The 18,432-nt window shown below is 44.7% G+C and overlaps 1 protein-coding gene across 8 annotated transcripts in view; it reads right to left on the reverse strand.

The window, feature by feature from the left end:
• The window catches only part of RBFOX2 (RNA binding fox-1 homolog 2), a 256,259-nt gene extending 238,193 nt beyond the window's left edge, over positions 1–18,066 (reverse strand). For 3 of the 8 annotated variants that reach the window (XM_022599952.3, XM_089921270.1, XM_089921276.1), the window contains exon 1: positions 17,294–18,064. In XM_022599952.3, coding sequence (XP_022455660.1) covers positions 17,294–17,476 — 183 coding nt within the window. In that variant the 5' untranslated portion in view covers positions 17,477–18,064. Of the gene's footprint in view, positions 1–17,293 lie in introns of all 8 variants that reach the window. The other 5 variants (XM_022599949.3, XM_089921269.1, XM_022599948.3 and 2 more) reach the window with 3 other exon arrangements.
• Between the last annotated feature and the right edge of the window lie 366 nt (positions 18,067–18,432).

Below are 18,432 nucleotides of genomic sequence, written 5' to 3' on the forward strand. Positions count from 1 at the left end.
CCTTCATCACTCAATACCCCTCCCAAGAGGCAACCAATGTTACCAGAATCTTGCGTTTCCTGGCAAAGAGAGTCTATGTGTACTAAGTATATGGATACTAAGTATACGGATATATACTTTTTTCATTACGCAAATAGTAACAAACTATACACTTTTTTCAGCACCGTGACTTTTCACACTTAATGTATTTTAGTGTCTTCTAAATGCATTTATATAGAGCTGTCTAATTCTTTTTAACGTCTGCATGATATTCCATTTTAAGAATGTACCTTATTTTAATTCACAGATTTCCTGTCAAAGAGCATTTGGATTTTTTTCAACCTTTTGCTATTTCAAATAATTCTGTACTGTATATTCTTACACACAGACACAATAGTATCTGTAGAATTAATTCCTAGAGATGGAACTGCTGGGTCAAAGAATATATGTATTTGAACAGACATTGCTAAATAGCTCTTTGTGGAAGTTACGCGACTTTTCACCCCACCAGCAATATAAGTACCTATTTCTCTACCTACACCCTTATAATACACTGTGCTACCAAGTTTTTCTTTTACTGTATAGTTGTTCCAGAAACCTCCCCCAATAAGCCTCCCGGGTTCCATAAGAACCTCCTTTAACTCCGTAATCCTGGCGTCTAGCATGTCATAAACATTCAAATGTTATTAAATGAATGAATGACTGAGCAAAAGGGTAAGGCCTTTTGTACAACATGAGAAGTTTACTTTAATATAAAGAACAAGGAAAGTGATTTAAATATTAGCAATTTTTCCCTTGTAGGGAAGGAGGGAGAGAGGAAAGTAAGAAAGGACTGATAGATGGATTGATGGATAGATTCTGATCTAACATGCCTTCTCCTAGAGGTTTTTAAAAAACAGGAAAGATACCTACCTATCTGAAATAGTCAAGTACTGTCCTACCTTAAAGTAAGATACATAACCTATACTCAGAATGTCAAGAAAGCTAAAGGGCCTCCAAAGAAACAGCAAGATCCCTTCTCTGAAACTGCCATGGGATACTGAAGCCTCTCACATCAGTATTCCTCTTACTTACACACTTGCCAAATAATTGACTCTCATCACGTATTGTACACAGTCACATAGCCGGTTAACATTTCACTCATTTGCTTCCGTGCAGTACCTGGCACAGTCACCACAAAAGATCCTTCGGTGAATACAGTAAGTGAATACAGTGGTGACCTCTGTACCACCACAGGTCATGGGTTTGCCATGCTCTCCAGTGCCCCTGTTTGGTACTGTTAACAACCACAGTAACAACAGATAGCACTTATATACACTTACCGTGGACCTGGTGCTCTTCTAAGCATATTATATTTACTCTATGAACTCATCTAATACTCACAACCTTGTGAGAAACTATTATTATCCCCATTTTACAGATGAAAAACTGAAGCACAGAGGAGATAAGTGACTTGCCCAAAGGACACACAGCTAAGTAGGTGTAGAGACAGAATTTGAACCTAGGCAGAATGGCACCTCTTACCCCAATATTTTAATACAGTGTGATAACTGCTCTGATAGAGTGGCACACAGAATATATGTTACCAGAGCACCAGGCTTTGACATATGCTCAGTGTGAGCCTCTATCAGAGAAATGATCACATTGCATTAAAATTATCTGTGTATACATCCACTTTCCCACTGCAAGTCCAAGTCTTAGTCATCACCGTGCCCAGCACTACCTGACTCAATAAATTCTTCAACTGCGTTTTAGGTTAAGAGGTGGAATAATAAAATTCCATTTCTATTCCTCGGGTTTGCACTTCATATTTTCAATGTTGATGCTTCTTCCTCTGTGTGCCACCACTTCCTAAGACCCATATCCTTTAAAGCAAGATGTGCTTCCTAAATTGTGCTACTTCCCTAGAGATGCTGGCCAGACCTCTCAAACTGCCTTTGGGTACATTCTTGGAGTCCTAGAACACCACAGAGACCCAAACCACCATTCCTGCTGGGCAGGGCACTGGCAATACAGCTCCCACCCCACAGGAGCCACCAGCCTGCGTCAGTGGCTCTTATCAGGAACATGGAGTAACTTGAGCCACCTGCCAACCCATCTCTCGACTGCTAAGACAGGCACTTTCTGCTCTCAGGTTGCACAAATGCCTGGAAACCTTACACCGAGTGTGAAGGAAGACGCAACAGGGGAAGCAACACAGCATCTGGTGCCCTGCCTGCTTCCATTCACTGTGTGGGGTCATGGAGACGGAGTGGGCCTAATTCACTCCCTGCAAAGCCTTGTGACCAGAAAGATTGTATGGTGAGATTAGCATCACCACACAATGGAGGTCAACATTCATCCAGAATGCAAGACGCATCCCCACTGGCCTCATTCTCCAAACAGCTGGAATGCTACCTCCTCTATAATATTTTTGTGAAGACAAAGGTCCATTGCAGAAGCCAACTCTGAAAAGCACTGTTTTAGTTCACGTCTTTAAATGCAGAAGTGTGTAAAGGTTAACTGAGCTAGAATCAAAGCCTAAGCTTGAAATCCTCAATTCTATGTCTGAATCAGAATCCACTACTGTCCACAAAACAAAAGAAAAATATTCCCTGTTTGTCGAACCATATCTATTTACTTCCCATCGAGTCTCAGTCACAGACTGGTCATATTCCAGGGATGAAGAGCATTCACTCAATCCTGGGCTTTCCACAAACGCAGGAGTAAAGTGAAACTAACAACAACTGTGGCTGCTGAGATGCAAACACCTACTCGGAACCAAATCTTTCTTTCTCACAATTCAGCACCAAACTTGGTTCACTGAACAGCCTCCTGACAGCAATAACATTCAATCAGGATAAACTTAGGCATTCTGGATATGTCTGGTATAGAAGATGTCACACGGAATAAAATCACACTGCAGTTGAGATTCTATATGCAATGACTCAAGGCAGATCCGGAGTATCATTACTAACTCAATGACAAATGGAATATCTGACCCCAAATGGGCCCTACTACCACAGAAAGACAGGACCAGGAGCGGCTGACTGGAGCAGCTGGAGAGTTGAAGATGCCTACATTGTACTCAAGCATCTTTAAAAGGTATCATCATTTATGGATATTCACATGAGAGAAGAGAGATGCAGATTAGGTCTCTGACCCTGTGATTCCATGATTCCATAAAAATGCAGACTCTTACTTTATGAGATCCTGTACTAATCAGAGTCATCCTTCCCAGAGACATTTAGATGTAGTTATCTCAGTAGAGCAGAACAGAATAATCCTAATTCCAGAAACCTAACAAACAGAGAAAAAAAGTTTACAAGCTGATATAAAATGATCTCCAAATACTATAGAGAAAAGAAAAGCATATGAATATTAATACTACCATTTGACTTTTTAAAAGGGGGTGGAGAAAATATTACGTAGATACTATCTCTGGACAGATACCCAGATAACTAACCATACTGGTTACTTCCAAGGAGAGAAACTAGGTAGCTGGGAAAAGGCAGAGACTTTTTACTCTTCAATCTCTTGCATAGTTTGAATCATTAACCACGTGAACATACATTACATGTTTAAAAAATAAATGTAAAAGGTGAAAAAAAAACTCCATATAAGAAACTCCCAGAGAAATCACACCCAAAAAGTAAAAAAGAATAAGAAATGAGGGGCTTCCCTGGTGGCACAGTGGTTAAGAATCCGCCTGCTAATGCAGGGGACACGGGTTCGAGCCCTGGTCGGGGAAGATCCCACATGCCGCGAAGCAACTAAGCCCGTGCGCCACAACTACTGAGCCTGCGCTCTAGAGCCCGCATGCCACAACTACTGAAGCCCACATGCTAGAGCCCGTGCTCCGCAACAAAAGAAGCCACTGCAATGAGAAGCCCGCGCACCGTAACAAAGAGCAGCCCCCGCTCTCAGCAACTAGAGAAAACCCGCGTGCAGCAGTGAAGACCCAATGCAGCCAAAAATTAAATAAATGAATAAATAAATAAATTTTACAAAAAAAGAATAAAAAATGAAAGATTCTATTTAGTCCTAAAGCTGAAAGTCTGAGCTTATTGCTTGCTCTCTCATACCCTCTCTGAGCCTGACATAACTTCTCCACAAAAATGGGCACAGCATCTACTTCACCTGACTGAAACAAGACAGCTGGTCCAGGTAACTTTGAGATGCCCTCAGCTCTCATGATTTTATACTACCCACCATTATCAATCCATTGACTTAGCTATTGTTGACCCATTACTTGATTGATAATAAAATTAGAGACTGATAACTTTAAGGCAAAAAACAAACAACAATAACAAACTACCATACATACAGCAACCAACTATCCCATCTAACTCCTCCCAATATGTACTACAGGAAAGTGAGATAAACACATAAAATCTCTCCCACAATGCTTGGCACGTACAAGTACATGATAAATTTTAGCAAAATCCCAATTCAAAACACTAGATCCAAATGGCTAGATCCAAATTACTGAAGAATAAAACTGGGGTTCAGTGTTGACTTCAAGTGCTACATGAATCCCCTGTCAGGTAATGAGTAAAATGTTTTCAATATTAAACATGTGGCATACAATGAAGCACATATTCACTCCATTCCTTATCAATCATACCCTTTGGTCCAAGAGACATGAGGCTCAGCAAAAAAGTTACTGGATAAAAAGCCATAATATCTGGGTACAAGCATCAGTTTTGCCACTTCCCTGTCTTGAGGCTTAGAGATGTATATTTTCACCATCTGAAAAATGGGAAGAAGAATCACCTACCTTCTGGGCTTGTTACAGGGAATAAGCTGAGACTTGTGTCAAAGCACTTTATAAACTATAAAGCATCATATAAGTATAATTATTGAGGATTAGGTACATCCAGACATGATGATTACACAAAAAGCAACAACAATTATTAAGGACATTTTAAAAAATAGATTGGGGACTTCCCTGGTGGTCCCACGGTTAAGAATCCGCCTTCCAATGCAGGGGACACAGGTTCGATCCCTGGTCAGGGAACCAAGATCCCACATGCTGCGGGGCAACTAAGCCCGCGTGCTACAACTGCTGAGCCCGAGACCTCAACTTGAGAGAAGTCTGCACGCTGCAACGAAGAGCCCGCATGCCACAACTAAGACCCGACGCAGACAAAACTAAATAAATAAATTAAATTTTAAAAAAAAGATTGTATAAAGGTTGATTTATTTTTTCAACAAACGTTTACTGACTTATTATTATTAGTTATCCCTGGCACTGATGGAGGAACCAAGGATACAAAGATTAAGAGACTGTTCCTGCCTTTAAGGAAGTCAAAAAGCACTGGGATATAAGAAAACAGGGCTTGGTAATTATAATAAAAACAGCTATTGTATACGGAACACCTACTACGTGTCAGGCTCTGAACTAAGCACATTACATACATTATCTCTTTTAATTCTTATACCAATCCTATAACATATTTTATACGGGAAGAAGCTGAGCCTTAGAAAAGTTACGTAACTTAACCAAGATCACACAGCTGTGATGTGGAAAAGCTAGGGGTCCAAGTCAGGTCTGTCTGTCTGTAAGCCCATTCTGTTTTTTATAATCTTAGGGTGGGAAAAACTTTTCTAAGCATCACACACACACACAAAAAAAGCAGAAATCATTAATGAAAATATTAACAGACCCTGTTACATTAAAAAAATTAACCTGATACAGTAAATGAAAAAAGCAAGGTGCAAAAACAATGTGTGGAGTATGCTAGTGTTTGTGTAAAAAGAAAGGGGGAGGAATAACAAGAAACTAACAGGGCAGGCGGAGAGCAGGGAAGAGAGGAAGATGCTTCACTAAATATGTTTTTTATAAATATAGAGTCACAACATCTGCTTATGAAAAGTAAAATGAGATAGTTTAAATTCTGTTTAACCCTATTCCAAAGTTATTTGACTCTGTGTGTGTGTGTGTGTGTGTGTGTGTGTGTCAGAATGACACCTATTATCATTTCACAAGGAGCAATCAACAAAAAACGGCTTGGGATAACATGAATTAGACCATTTCCTTGCTTAAAACAAGATGCTGGACCAATCAATTTTTGTAGGTTTCTTCAAACTCTGGGATACTGTTAAACCAAAGAAGTATTTACTACTTGCCTAAAATTAACACTGCAGAAAACAATTCATAGTGAAGCTAAAATTCAGTAAGGGTAAATGATCCCTACACCAACCTCAAGAAAATCAGATATAAAGGTTTCTTAAAACAGCCTTCCCAGGGTTAAAACACAAAGCCTACCAGGGAACACTTACTCCCGACTACTCCTAGAGAGAGAAGCGCCAAGTAAGCATAAAGGAAAACTGCTCATCTACATGGATACCTGGGTATCGGTTAATCATAGCATTTTTATACAGCTGACAAAAATCACTAATGGTCCGTGATAAGCGCCTCTCTGAAAGGCTTCTGCTCTGTGGATGCCACGTGCCAAAGTTAACCAACTAATCTGCAACACTGTAAAACACAGCCAGCTCAGAGCCAAAATGTTGCAGCAAAAATATCTACTTAGTATCACAACAGCAGCTAAAGACCTGTAACACAAAGTAAGCGGACAAAAGATGTGTATCTAATGAATAATGAGCGGCAGCTGGGGAGGGGAGGAGGCCATCAACAGAAATATCAACTTCTAAGCCCTGACACAGACCTTTTAAATATGACCAGCATCACTTCAAAGTCCAGGATGATACCAAGATTAGCCAAATTACCTTACTAAAAGTCACAAATCAGGCTATGGCTTCAAGTGCGAACACAACATACAAAACACACCATAAAATTTGTATGTGAGGATAGCAAACACAGACAAGTAGGAAATGGGCCACCTAAGTGACAGGTGTAGAGCACTACTCTCCATTCTTCAAACAAGGCCACCTCTGACCCCTCACAGAGATGTGCAGCCTAAGACCAGAGTCATACTTTCAAAACAAGTGCTACCGACTCCCCATAAACTTTGTCAGCGCTCCCACTGTGAGAGGCAGCCATTGTGGAGACTTCCTGAAGTGCCAACAAAGTCCTCAAGGCCATCGTGCCAGCCACCGACAGTGACAGTGTTCCTGGAAGTCTGTATGAGGTGCAAGCCAATGAGCTCAGCTTTGTGGGTGCTGGGAGCCACCACAAGACATCTTCCAATTTTGCCAGTTCTTGCTTTGAAACCACACGATCTTACTATCCCCTCCCCTAGAAACCAAGAAATAGCAGGTAAAAGCTGTCAAAGCCACATATTCAGACAGATCAGGGGACAAGCCAGTCTGACTAGGGGATAAGCGACCTCATTTGCAGATTCTTTTGCAAAGGATGGGGGTGGGGGAAGGCTGGGCAAGAAATGGGGGTGGGGAGGAAACTAAACAATTCCTGTCTTCTACCTCAAATTATTACCCACCTTCCTCAGAATTTTTATGGAGCACTGAACTTCAGATGGAAAAAGAGAGGGGGAAAAAAGGCAAAGAAAACTCAAGGCTGTAAATGTGACTGTACAAAAATCCCCGAGAGGATGACCTATGAAACTAAGCTCCCTGCAACAAGGGCTAACTATGCAGCTGCTTTTTTACTCGCCTAACCGTCCAAGATAAATAGAGCAGGCTCACAGAAGCCCACCAACTTCCAGGAAAATGGAACCAAAGTCCTCTTGACTCACGACAGGCCACATACCCCTGAAATAAATCCCTAAATGAAATCCATACAGGTCTGCTCTGGAAATCATCCTGGCTGACAGCAACGAATGCCCCCTCCTCCAAACAGCTGCCGATCTGCAGAGGAAAAAGCTGCTCAAAATAAAGCAACTGGAAGAACTTCCCATGAGCCTCAGTTCCAAAAGTGTTCCAACTCCAGCATGCGCTGGAGCCCACATGCAAACCCCACGGCGCCCCGAGACCACGTGTGCAGCTCCTCTCGTTCTACCAGCGTGGCTCCTGCTCCCCACCCCGAACCCCAAAGCTGAGAGACTCCACAGCTTCCCCCCGCCCATCCCTCACAAGAAATCATGCTTTGCTTGTGGTATTAACAATTTAGGATCCAGCTAAATCAATGCAGCCCCAAAGAAAAATAAACAGTATGCCTCCTCAAAAACCATATGCTTGGAATAAAATATCCAATACTCAGTGCAAAACCTCTTTTCCTCGGCAAAGGAGAAACCAGGGAACCAGCCCCTATATGGGAGAAGTCCCACATACCAGGGTATTATCTAGGGACTTAGGTCCCTAAAAAATCCGAGTATTATGGTTGAACACACCCATGTGGAAGTCTAAATTTCAAAGGCTCGGTTTCCACCCTTGGGAAAATAGGTTTCTAAGCAGTTACTCAACCCTTATCATTTGGTTATTCAAAATTGTCATCTACTTCATAAGTGGTACTTATCATGTGTGCTGTGCCTTGAATCCTCAGCTGAAATTTCTAGATGCCACGTATGTGCAGCACACGTCAGAAGGAAGTGATATAACTGGTCTCCCTCATTCCCTTTTTAGAAACTGCTTTATTCACTCAGAATCCAAAAAACCAGAGGCACTATAAAGTATGCCCATTTGCCTTTAAAGAGGCCCCAACTAAACTAGCAAGGGAAGTCTCAAGGCTGGAAAACAGGCGAGGATTACATAGGAGCACAAATCAGAAGCTGAAAGGGAAGGAGGTGGGGATAGCAAGGGCCTGGGAGAGAAGATTCCTGTAAAATACTTCTATGAATCTGTCTCCAAAGCTGAGATTTAAAAGATCTATATCAGGGACTTCCCTGGTGGCACAGTGGTTAAGAATCTGCCTGCCAGTGCAGGGGACACGGTTTCGAGCCCTGGTCTGGGAAGATCCCACATGCCGCAGAGCAACTAAGCCTGTGCACCACAACTACTGAGCCTGCGCTCTAGAGCCCGCGAGCCACAACTACTGAGCCCGCCTGCTGCAACTACAGAAGCCCACACGCCTAGAGCCCATGCTCTGCAACAAGAGAAGCCACTGCATGAGAAGCCTGTGCACTGCAACAAAGAGTAGCCCTGGCTCGCCACAACTAGAGAAAGCCTGCACACAGCAACTAAGACCCTACACAGACCAAAAAAATAAAAATAAAAGAACGTATCAATTATCCTCATTTTCAAACATAGCCAAAGAATGATCTGAAAAATAGCATATATTCCGTGAGGTGTCTCAGTTGGGTATTTTTCCTGCATCCATAAAAACAAGCTATAATAGCTTATGAAATTCACTGGTTGAGAACGGAAAGGCTAAAGTCCACAGTAGATCAAATGGGTTTACTCCCAAATGGTGGTAATACATCTGAACTGCAACACTCCAGAATCTCTCAGCAGCACCGTAAAAGGTAGGTCAACAGACTGCTCCAATGAACTGGAACAGGTTAGCTCTAATTGCCCCTTAATCGTGTGGTTCCTCTACTTTCCTCAGCCACCCCATCACAAAGGCACTTTTTATACATATGCACGTGCTCTCAATTAATATCTGAGCACAGGAAATGAAACATCAGGTTGCCATGCCCACCCGACACATTCGGCAGTTAAGTTCCACCCCAGCTTCGGTTTTCAAAGACCCCTCTCTCACCTTTAACCCTGATATCAATGGAAAGATCAGGTACCATTCACAAATCCCACAACACCTAGTCTTCAGAGGAGCTGGAAAGCAGACCAAGGACTAGACCCCCCAGGGAAAATCTGGAAAAACAATTAAAGCCATCTGCTGGCCCCAACTGAGGAGCAGGAAGACAAAGTTCACTTCAACAAGAACGACAGTTTCTTACTCCGGCCCAGGCACAGTGCGAGATCCTATGGATCCCAAAGGCTCCCCTGATCTCACAGTCTAGGTGGGGGTAGAGGGGCAGACAGTTGAACAAATGTTAATCTAAAAGTCCTAAAACAGAGGTCTGGACATGATGTTCTGGAAAGCAGCAAGAATGTGGGAGGGATGCGAGCAGTGACAAAAGGCATCCAGGAAGAATCTGTATCCCAACTTATTCTTGAAGATTGAGCCTTACAAATGAGAGAGAGATGTGAGGCAGGAATTTCAGGTGGAACAGAAACAAAAGCACAGAGGTATGAATGAGCCTGGGCCGCACAGCGCGCTCAGGAAGCTGCAAGTCCCTTGCCATGGACTTGGAGGTGGAGTGTAGAAAGAAGCTAGAAAGGCAGGCACAAGTCAGGCCAGAAGGACCTGGTAGGCCAAACGGAATGGACTTTATCCACAAGTCAAAGATAAGCTATCAAATCATTTTAAGCTCTTTTAGATGGATGACTCTTGTTAGTAGTCAGGAAGGTGGGTTTGAAGAGTCCAGAAAGAGACCACAAGAGACAAATGCATCCCAGCCCAATTTCCACAAACAAAAATGAGAACAAAACGTGCCATCTATTTGATGCAATACATTTAACCAACAAACCTTATAAAATTTGGAACAAAATGACATTTTCGCCACTCCTGCATCCCAAGTACCACCAAAATGGCCAGTGCCTCTGTCACCCACTCTCCCAGGAGAGATCCCACAGGTTCCTGAAATGTCCACATGCCCAATGCAGGGACAGTGACACTTCAGGAGTCCTTTTAGTCCTTAGCAAAGAAGTGAATGTCTCCTCTTCCTCTCATTGGAGAGACCACCATGAACAGGTCCATTCGCCTCCTCCACGCGGATGTCAAACCAATTAGATTTCCCGGTTTCACACAGCGCTCATCTCAGGTAACTCCCAACTCCGGCACTTAATAAATCAGAAGCACGTTAACCGCTCCATGCTGATAAGCAGTAAGCAGGAACTCGCTGAGTGCTGTGTAGCAGGTTATAAGGGAGGCAAGAAATAAACATTTACTGCCGAGCTCCATGATGGGAGCTTTAAATAATCCAACTTTCTCATTACAGCAGCTCATCAGCGGATGCAGTAATTCCCCCAGTTCACAGATGTGTAAACAGGAGCTCAGATGTTAAATATCTTACCAAAGGTCATTCAGTTGGTTGGTAGGTGGAGGAACCAGGATTCAAACCCCAATATGAGAAATTCTAAATAGTGTTTCTTTCACTACACCATACTTCAAGTATGTATGGATAACAAACATAATGACATATTAAGGTTGGTAATAATAATAACAACAGTATTTCCCCTTTAAAAATTGAGAGGGGAAGCACATTATACAGTCTCAGATGAAGGGATCACTCAGAGAAGACACAATTGAGTGATCACAACTGGAATCTTCAAATGCTCCAAAAAGGTCACTCCTGAGCATTAGTGACCAAAAACTGTTCAGACTCAAATAATCAAAGCAACCTGACTATACTCCACTGAAATCTATCAAATCCTCCATACCCTTCCCCTCAGGGTCTCTTAGACAACATCTGAAAACACTCATGGCTGATTGCTTGCTCTCGCTGCGCTCTCTCTTAAATGATTTCTCAAATTACTTTACCACCCAAATTACAGAAATATGTCCAGGATTCACATGGCAGTTCTGATCCGATTTGCCCCAATCCTGGCTCAAGCAGCTTTGCACTACCCTCCTAACTAGATCAGTGCCAGCCAATGGGTTTATTCAGGCTGATCTGTGATGGATTAGATAATGAAACCTTAGCCATGTAAGCTGCCTGCTTGTACTGGGGCTGTGGGGGAGAAGAATAGGAAACTCAATACTCCTAGGGGCCACCTAAACACCACATGCACTCGCCATCCCTCCTCCATCTGTTTGCTCACGCTCCAATTACTGCCATTTCCTTTCCACCGTCTCGCATGCTCTTCCCTTCTGTCTCTGAAGGAAGTACACATTTGCCCCAGAAAAAGATGTTTACTATGCTTTACAAATGCATATCAAAAAACAATTCAAACAAGTCCATTCACTAAAATGACCATCTTTATTTTTTCCACAAGTTATTAAAGCCTGATATCAAACTGATGGCCTGAGAGATGTCAAACCAGAGATTCACTAGCAACATTCTTGTTTACACCAAGTAGTACATTGAATTTCTTTCCCAGCCCTGTAATCTTGAGGCCTGTCTGCATCAGTCTGCTTTATATCAAAATGAAAGTTAAATCTCTAGTTAGCTTTTTGTTGTGTTCACATGTCAGTATGATAGAGAAAAAAAAAATGACAACATGGGTAGAAAAATGGGAGAGGAAGTTAGGAGACAAATTCAACTCAGGCTAATCTCTTGAGTTGCCATGAAGAATAATTCTACTTTGAATTCAGATCTTTCTCCTCCTCAAAGACATTCCCAGTTTCACAATCACAAGCTTCCTTGTGAGGCTTGAAAGAAATTAGTAATTTTTATATGACTGTGCCTCAATTTCTCCAACTACAATATTTACCACTCTGGTAGTATTATGGGATGAATGTCTGTGTCCCCTCCCAAACTAATATCTTGAAGCCCTAGCCCACAGTATGATGGCATTTGGAGGTGGGGCTGTTGGGAGGTGATTAGGTCATGTGGGTAGGACCCCCATGTTGGGATTAGGACCCTTATAAGAAGAGGAAGAGATCTCTCTGTGTGTGTGTCCACTAGCATACATGGGGAAAAGGCCATGTGAGCACAGAGCACACAGAGCAAGAAGGCAGCTGGCTGCAAGCCAGGAAGAGAGCCCTCACCAGGCACCAAATCTGCCAGCACCTTGATCTTGGACTTCCAGCCTCCGGAACTGTGAGAAACAAATTTCTGTTGTTTAAGCCACCCAGTCTATGGTATTTTGTTAGGGTGCCTAAGCAGATAAAGACATGTAGAAATGAAAAATTCAATAATTTTAGTGAGATATAGTTCAAAAAATCACTTTGAAGGAAAGCACATCGTTTTTATAACTCTACCCAAATGGTAGCACCACGTTCAATTTCAGCACCAAACACTCAAAGTCCAAAGAGACATCCACCTAGGAGGAAAGAAACCCAGAACCAAGCAAATGGCAAGATAAAGTACTTCAAGAAATACAGTGTCTACAGAGCAATTACAGGCTACCTGGAAGCCCTTCCCTGAGACCAGAAAGTCTTCCTGCTACTAGTGGCTGATTCACCACTAACATGAACAACTTCTGAACTCACTTAGCTACAATGGATTTATGACTCTATGGTCAGAAGCAGTTAGTTAGCCATGTAACAATCACATTCCAACATTTCACTACCATAAAGAATTTTGCTGAAAGCTATAAATAATAATTAAGGTGCACCTTGCCTTATGAAGCAGCTAAGTTCCTAGAAAGTTGCACAAAAATTGAATTTTTGCTCATCAAATTGTTTATATTCACTAGAAGAGCTGAACAAAATAATTTATTCCCCGGTATGTTTAATAAAGCCCAAATTTTTCACATATATCAGACTTGCTTAAAGTGAAACAAACCTCTAATATCTATATATATAACTCACTTAACTTTCTACCAGGTTAGAGTACAATATTTCCAAATACCTCCTTTAACAACTAACTACATCTCTCAAGCTGTGTTTCAGTTTTCAGGTTGAATTTGTCTCTTCCCTCCTACTCTACAGTGCAGGGTTCTCTAATTCTAAACTGTTTCCAGGGCTGTGTGAACTCCTCTGCCATCCACATAAAGCTTCTGGATACTGGCCTTGAAAAGGAGTGACCCTTCCTCTCCTCTCTAGGGTTCCTTCTTAGCATAAGGATTATAACAGAAGCACCACAGACTCTCTTGTGTCCCTGGTGCTCCACTTGGGGAAGTAATGATTTATCCCAAAAGTTTAGTGGCTGTTACTCAACAGGGTTGGAACCTGCAGCTTAGAGCCATAGCTCCATTTAGTCTGTAGTCTTGGGAAATTAACGTCTGTTAAAAAAAAAAAAAAAAAAAGGGTTAATCCTTTGACACTCAAAAGATTGGGGAATTTCCGGAAAGTACTTTCACCCCAAAATTTCATGATTTTTTTTCTATCCCTTAATTATTTAAAAAAGGTAAAATTTCAACTTCAACCTAACAGGCATTGAGCACTTACTATGTACCCAAAACTGTAACGTATTACAAAGGATAACTACGAAGAAAATATAGTTCCTGTCTTCTAGAAGCTTACAGCATCACTAGGGAAACAAGAATAAAACAATAAAGGGACAATACAAGATGATGCATAATTAAGCATCAACACAAACAGGAGGCAAGAGGAGGGTCTGACTGGTGTGAACTAAGCTGTCAGGGAAGGCGTCCCAGAAGAGCTATGACCTCCGAGAAACTCCATTTGTGTTAAGATATAAGAAGAAAAACATGTGCTTTAAGACAAACCCGTATACCAAAAAGCAAGTTACTCTAGATTTTTTACGTGTATGTTTACGTGGGCCTATAGGCATGTCTACACCGCTGATATTTCCTAAAACTGCCTCGCCCCTGCTCGTTCTCCTCCAGGTACACTGGTTTCTTGTTCTCAAACACATCAAGCGCACTCCTCCGTCAATGCCTCCGTACCCACAGTTCCTCTGCCTGAACGCTCTTCCCTTAAATATCTGAACAGGCCCATTCCCTCAGGTCATCCAAAGGTCACCTATCAGAGACGCCTTCCCTAACCATCCTCCTCACCACTCTCTACCCCTTCCCCTGTTTTCTTTTTCTTCTTAGCACTTAGGACCACCAAATAATAGTTGATTTCTTTACTGTCTGTCCCTTTCAATTAGAATATTAGTTCCATGAGAGCGGAGTCTTTGTTTTGTTTACTACCATATTTCCTGGGCTCTAAAACAGGACCTGGCACTTAGCAGCTGTTCAGTAAACATCAGTTAAATGATTATTAAATATCCTATCCTTCTCATCAGAATGATAGGAAGGTCCCCGAGATGTAGGTGACCTAGGCTTAAATTTTATCTTTTCATGAACATTATTTTTCCTTTACTCCCAATTATACCTCAAATTTCAACCTCCCCATAAAACCTCCCTTGACCATTTTGGCAAGAAGGACCATCTCTTTCTTCTGGCCCCAGTGGCACAAATCCTCTGCATGCTTTGGCTCTAAATTTTGCAATGCCTTGCGACACACATCTACCCTGTGGTATCTCTACTTTCATTCCTCTGGAACTTACCAAAAAAATTCATATATATATATATACACACATATATATATATACATATATATATATATGATATGCATACGTACCTATGTATGATACATATACGTACCCACACACGTGCACTTTTTTCTTTTTTTGTAACTTTTTACCCATTTTGACTCCCCACCTAGATTGCAGACACCAAGTACCTTAAGGTCAGGGAACCTGACATATTTTTTTAGAGCTAACTTAGAAATCATCCTGTACCAACACTGTATTTTACAACCAAGGAAACAGAGGCCCCCAAAGAAGGGATTTTCCCAGAACCATACAGGTAGTTGAAGGTAGGGGGCTAAATCAAGGATGATTTGAATACCCGTGTCACATGGTATATTGGAACTACAACAATGAGAATGCAAAAAGTGAAAAATAAATAAAGATCCACAAGTACACAGAGTGAAAAAAGGATTCTCTGTGGGATAATTCTAAGTTGCCCATCTGTACCCAAAGGACCTAATCCACTGCTTCCTCTGCATACTCCAAAGTCCCTATACACTGCTCCATTTCCAAATACTACTATCCTTGGCCAATTTGAAGGCAACCAGCAAATAATGGGCCCCAGGAGGAAAGGTGGGGAAGGCAGTGGGAGTCTCACTATTAACCATGATTGACAGAAACGATAAATACAGACAGACACAGATATATGCACACACCAAGCAGAACATGCTCACCAGCACCCACATCCAATCTTCTCTCCTCATCATCCAGTGTTAACCCACCTCACCTTAAGTCTCCCCATATTCCTCTATATTTTCTCCATGGCCCAAGCTTTTACTTCTCACAAGCCCTCTGCCTGAGGGAGTTCAAATGGAGAACAAAAGGAGGCAAACGAAGCAAAAGAATTCAAAAATAAACACCAAGAGGGTCACTTTCCCCAAGTCAACACAAGTAATAGAGTGGCCTCTGCAAGGGAGACCAAGAAGCACACAGCAAACATGCCAGGCTTAAATACAGCTCCGTCTCTAACACAGGAAGTCAGACAGAGCCTTGAAAAGCAGAGAGAGAAGAGCACAGGAAGTCTTTTAGCACTGCAGAGATTTCCAAGAGTGCTGTAATGGAGAGAGCACAGGAATAGGAATTAGAAGACTAGGCTTCTAGCTCTAGTTTTACTACCAGCTAAGTGAGTGGCCCTAGGCAAGTCACTAGTCTGCTCTGGATTTTTGATTCCCCATCTGTACAACGAGGTAGTTAAAACATTTTGGGACTTGAATAAAAAAAGATGAAAACTGTTGACTTTCTCCCACCAAAGAGTTCTATTTTGCATAAGAATCTTCCAAGTCTATCCAGGTTAAGAACTCGAGTCAAAGATGATGTCTCTGGTCCCTTCTGTCTCTAACATTCTGTGATTCTAAGAGAATTAGGCAGAAGTCTAAACGACTGCTGGTAGGTAAGCCTCACCCTTTCATAGTAAGTATGTTCTGAACAGAGACCAAATCCTAAAACCTGGAAAGGTTTCACGATCTTCCTCCAATTACGAAGTCAACTGACATCGTCACTACATTTGCCAGTCCCTATCCAAATCAACCAGCTTCTCCCTGAGTCCACAACTCAGAATCCAGTCTTCTAACAACCCTATAAATTTTCTTTTATACCCCAGGACATTAAAGAACTAGTAGGTGCCCCAGCTATATAAAATGCAACTGGCAAAGTACAGGAGGGGCAGGTCCTGTGTCGCCAGACTCAGTAGCTCCACAAAGTTAATGAGCTCGAGCACCACGGCGTCCCCTAACACTACCCAACTCCTCGTACTTCTCACACTCCTTGTGGAACTGATTTAACCCACAATCTAAGCCACATCCCCTTTGGGCTCTCGAGGAGGTTTCTCGCTTTTCACTCCTCTCCTTTCTATGTCGCTCCCCTTCTCCATCCCAGTTGTGTGTCGAGAGCTGACAAAAAGGTACTCCCTCTTTGCGGAAGGTTTCCCACCACTCTCTCCCCGTCCTTGACTGGGTCTCCGGCTCTCTGGATAACAGACCCAGGATCTCTTGGCTTCCACCCCACCCCAAGGAACTAAGGAAGGGTTTGAAGAAATGGAATCCATCTCAAGCACGTTCAATTTCCTCCCAACACCTATTCATGCGACCTGGCCCCCCGTCCCCTCAGGGCTCAGGACCCTCCGGGGCACACCAGGCTCCACCTGCACCCTTCGCCTCCAAGCCGGGGCTCGCCCCACCTTCCAAGCAGGCCCCGACCGGCCCCCTCCCACCTCCAAGCCGGGACCCCGGGCAGCCCTCCCCGCTCCAAGCCCGGGAGCCCCGAGCCGCCCCGCGGCCCCCGCGCCGCACCCCCGCGGTAACTGGGCACCCGCCCCGCACGGTCACCTGCATCCCGCCGCCGTCGGCCGCCGCCTCCTCGGTGCGCGGCCGCTTGCTCAGGCCGGGTTCGGCTCCGTCTCCTCCCCCTCCGGGCACCGGCAGCTCCAGCTCCGACTCCCGCTTCATCCCCCGGGCAGCGGCGCCGGACCCGAGCTGAGGCGTCTGCTGCGGCTGGGCGCCTTCCGCCATCCGCCCGCGCCCCCCTCGCCTCCGGGAGCCCGGCGACCCGCCACAGGCCACCTCCCCCTGGGCCTCGGCCCCGACTGTCGCGACAGGCGGGCGCGCGCCTGCCCCCGCCCACGCGTGCGTACGTGCGTGCGCGCGCGGGCCCGGCTCCCCCTCGCCGGTGGCGGGCGGTCGCCGCTGGTCGCTGGCAGGCCGGCTTCCCGACTCGGGGCAGCCGGCGGGTCGCGACGGGCACTCGTTCGCGCCCCTACGCGCACACACGATCTCCGGCCCGGCCCGGCCCGCCGCGCGCCCCGCCTCGCGGACTCACGGAGCTAGCCCGCCGGCCCGCGCTCGTTCCCTTACACTGGCCCTCGCCACACGCCGGGCCGAGGGAGGAAGGGGGCGGTCCGGGCTCCCTAGGCGTGGGGAGGGGTGTTTATTTGCCGTGAGGTGGGGCTCGAGGCAGGAACGAGCTGACTGGCTGGGATCCTCCGACCCGCCACTGTGGCAGCCCCGGGAAGGCGGGGAGAGAGAAAGAAGGAGGGAGGGCCCGGGATCTGGGACTCCAGCCCGCGCGGGAGGCCGAGGCGGCGGGGGAGGGGGGAGGGGGGCGGCGGCCGAGCCCGCGGAGGGGGCGGGGCCAGCGCCCCTCGGCAATCTCCGCCGCCTCCGCTCCGGGCGCCCGAGGGAGGCCGGGAAGAGATCGGGGGAGCTCGGGGATTTACGGCGCGGTCGAGGGATTGTCCTGGAGGTACCGCGCGGCTGGAGTTGCAGGGCGGAGGGGGCGGAGTCTGTTTCCCTAAGGGCGGGGCCACAGCCTAGAAAGGGCGGAGCTTAAGAGGCCCGAGGCCGCGTAGCATCTCCCTCTGGCGGGACTCGCTGTTGTGCAGCGAATTCGCCCATCTGGCCGCGTCGGTTCCAGGCGAGGGAAGAGGCGCTCTGGGGGAGAGAGGTCTTTGCTTGCTCCTTCTCCCGCA

Source organism: Delphinapterus leucas, chromosome 11 (assembly GCF_059928025.1).
Source record: "Delphinapterus leucas isolate spDelLeu-1000000601 "Yukka" chromosome 11, BTC_Dleu_Yukka2, whole genome shotgun sequence".
NCBI lineage: Eukaryota > Metazoa > Chordata > Mammalia > Artiodactyla > Monodontidae > Delphinapterus > Delphinapterus leucas.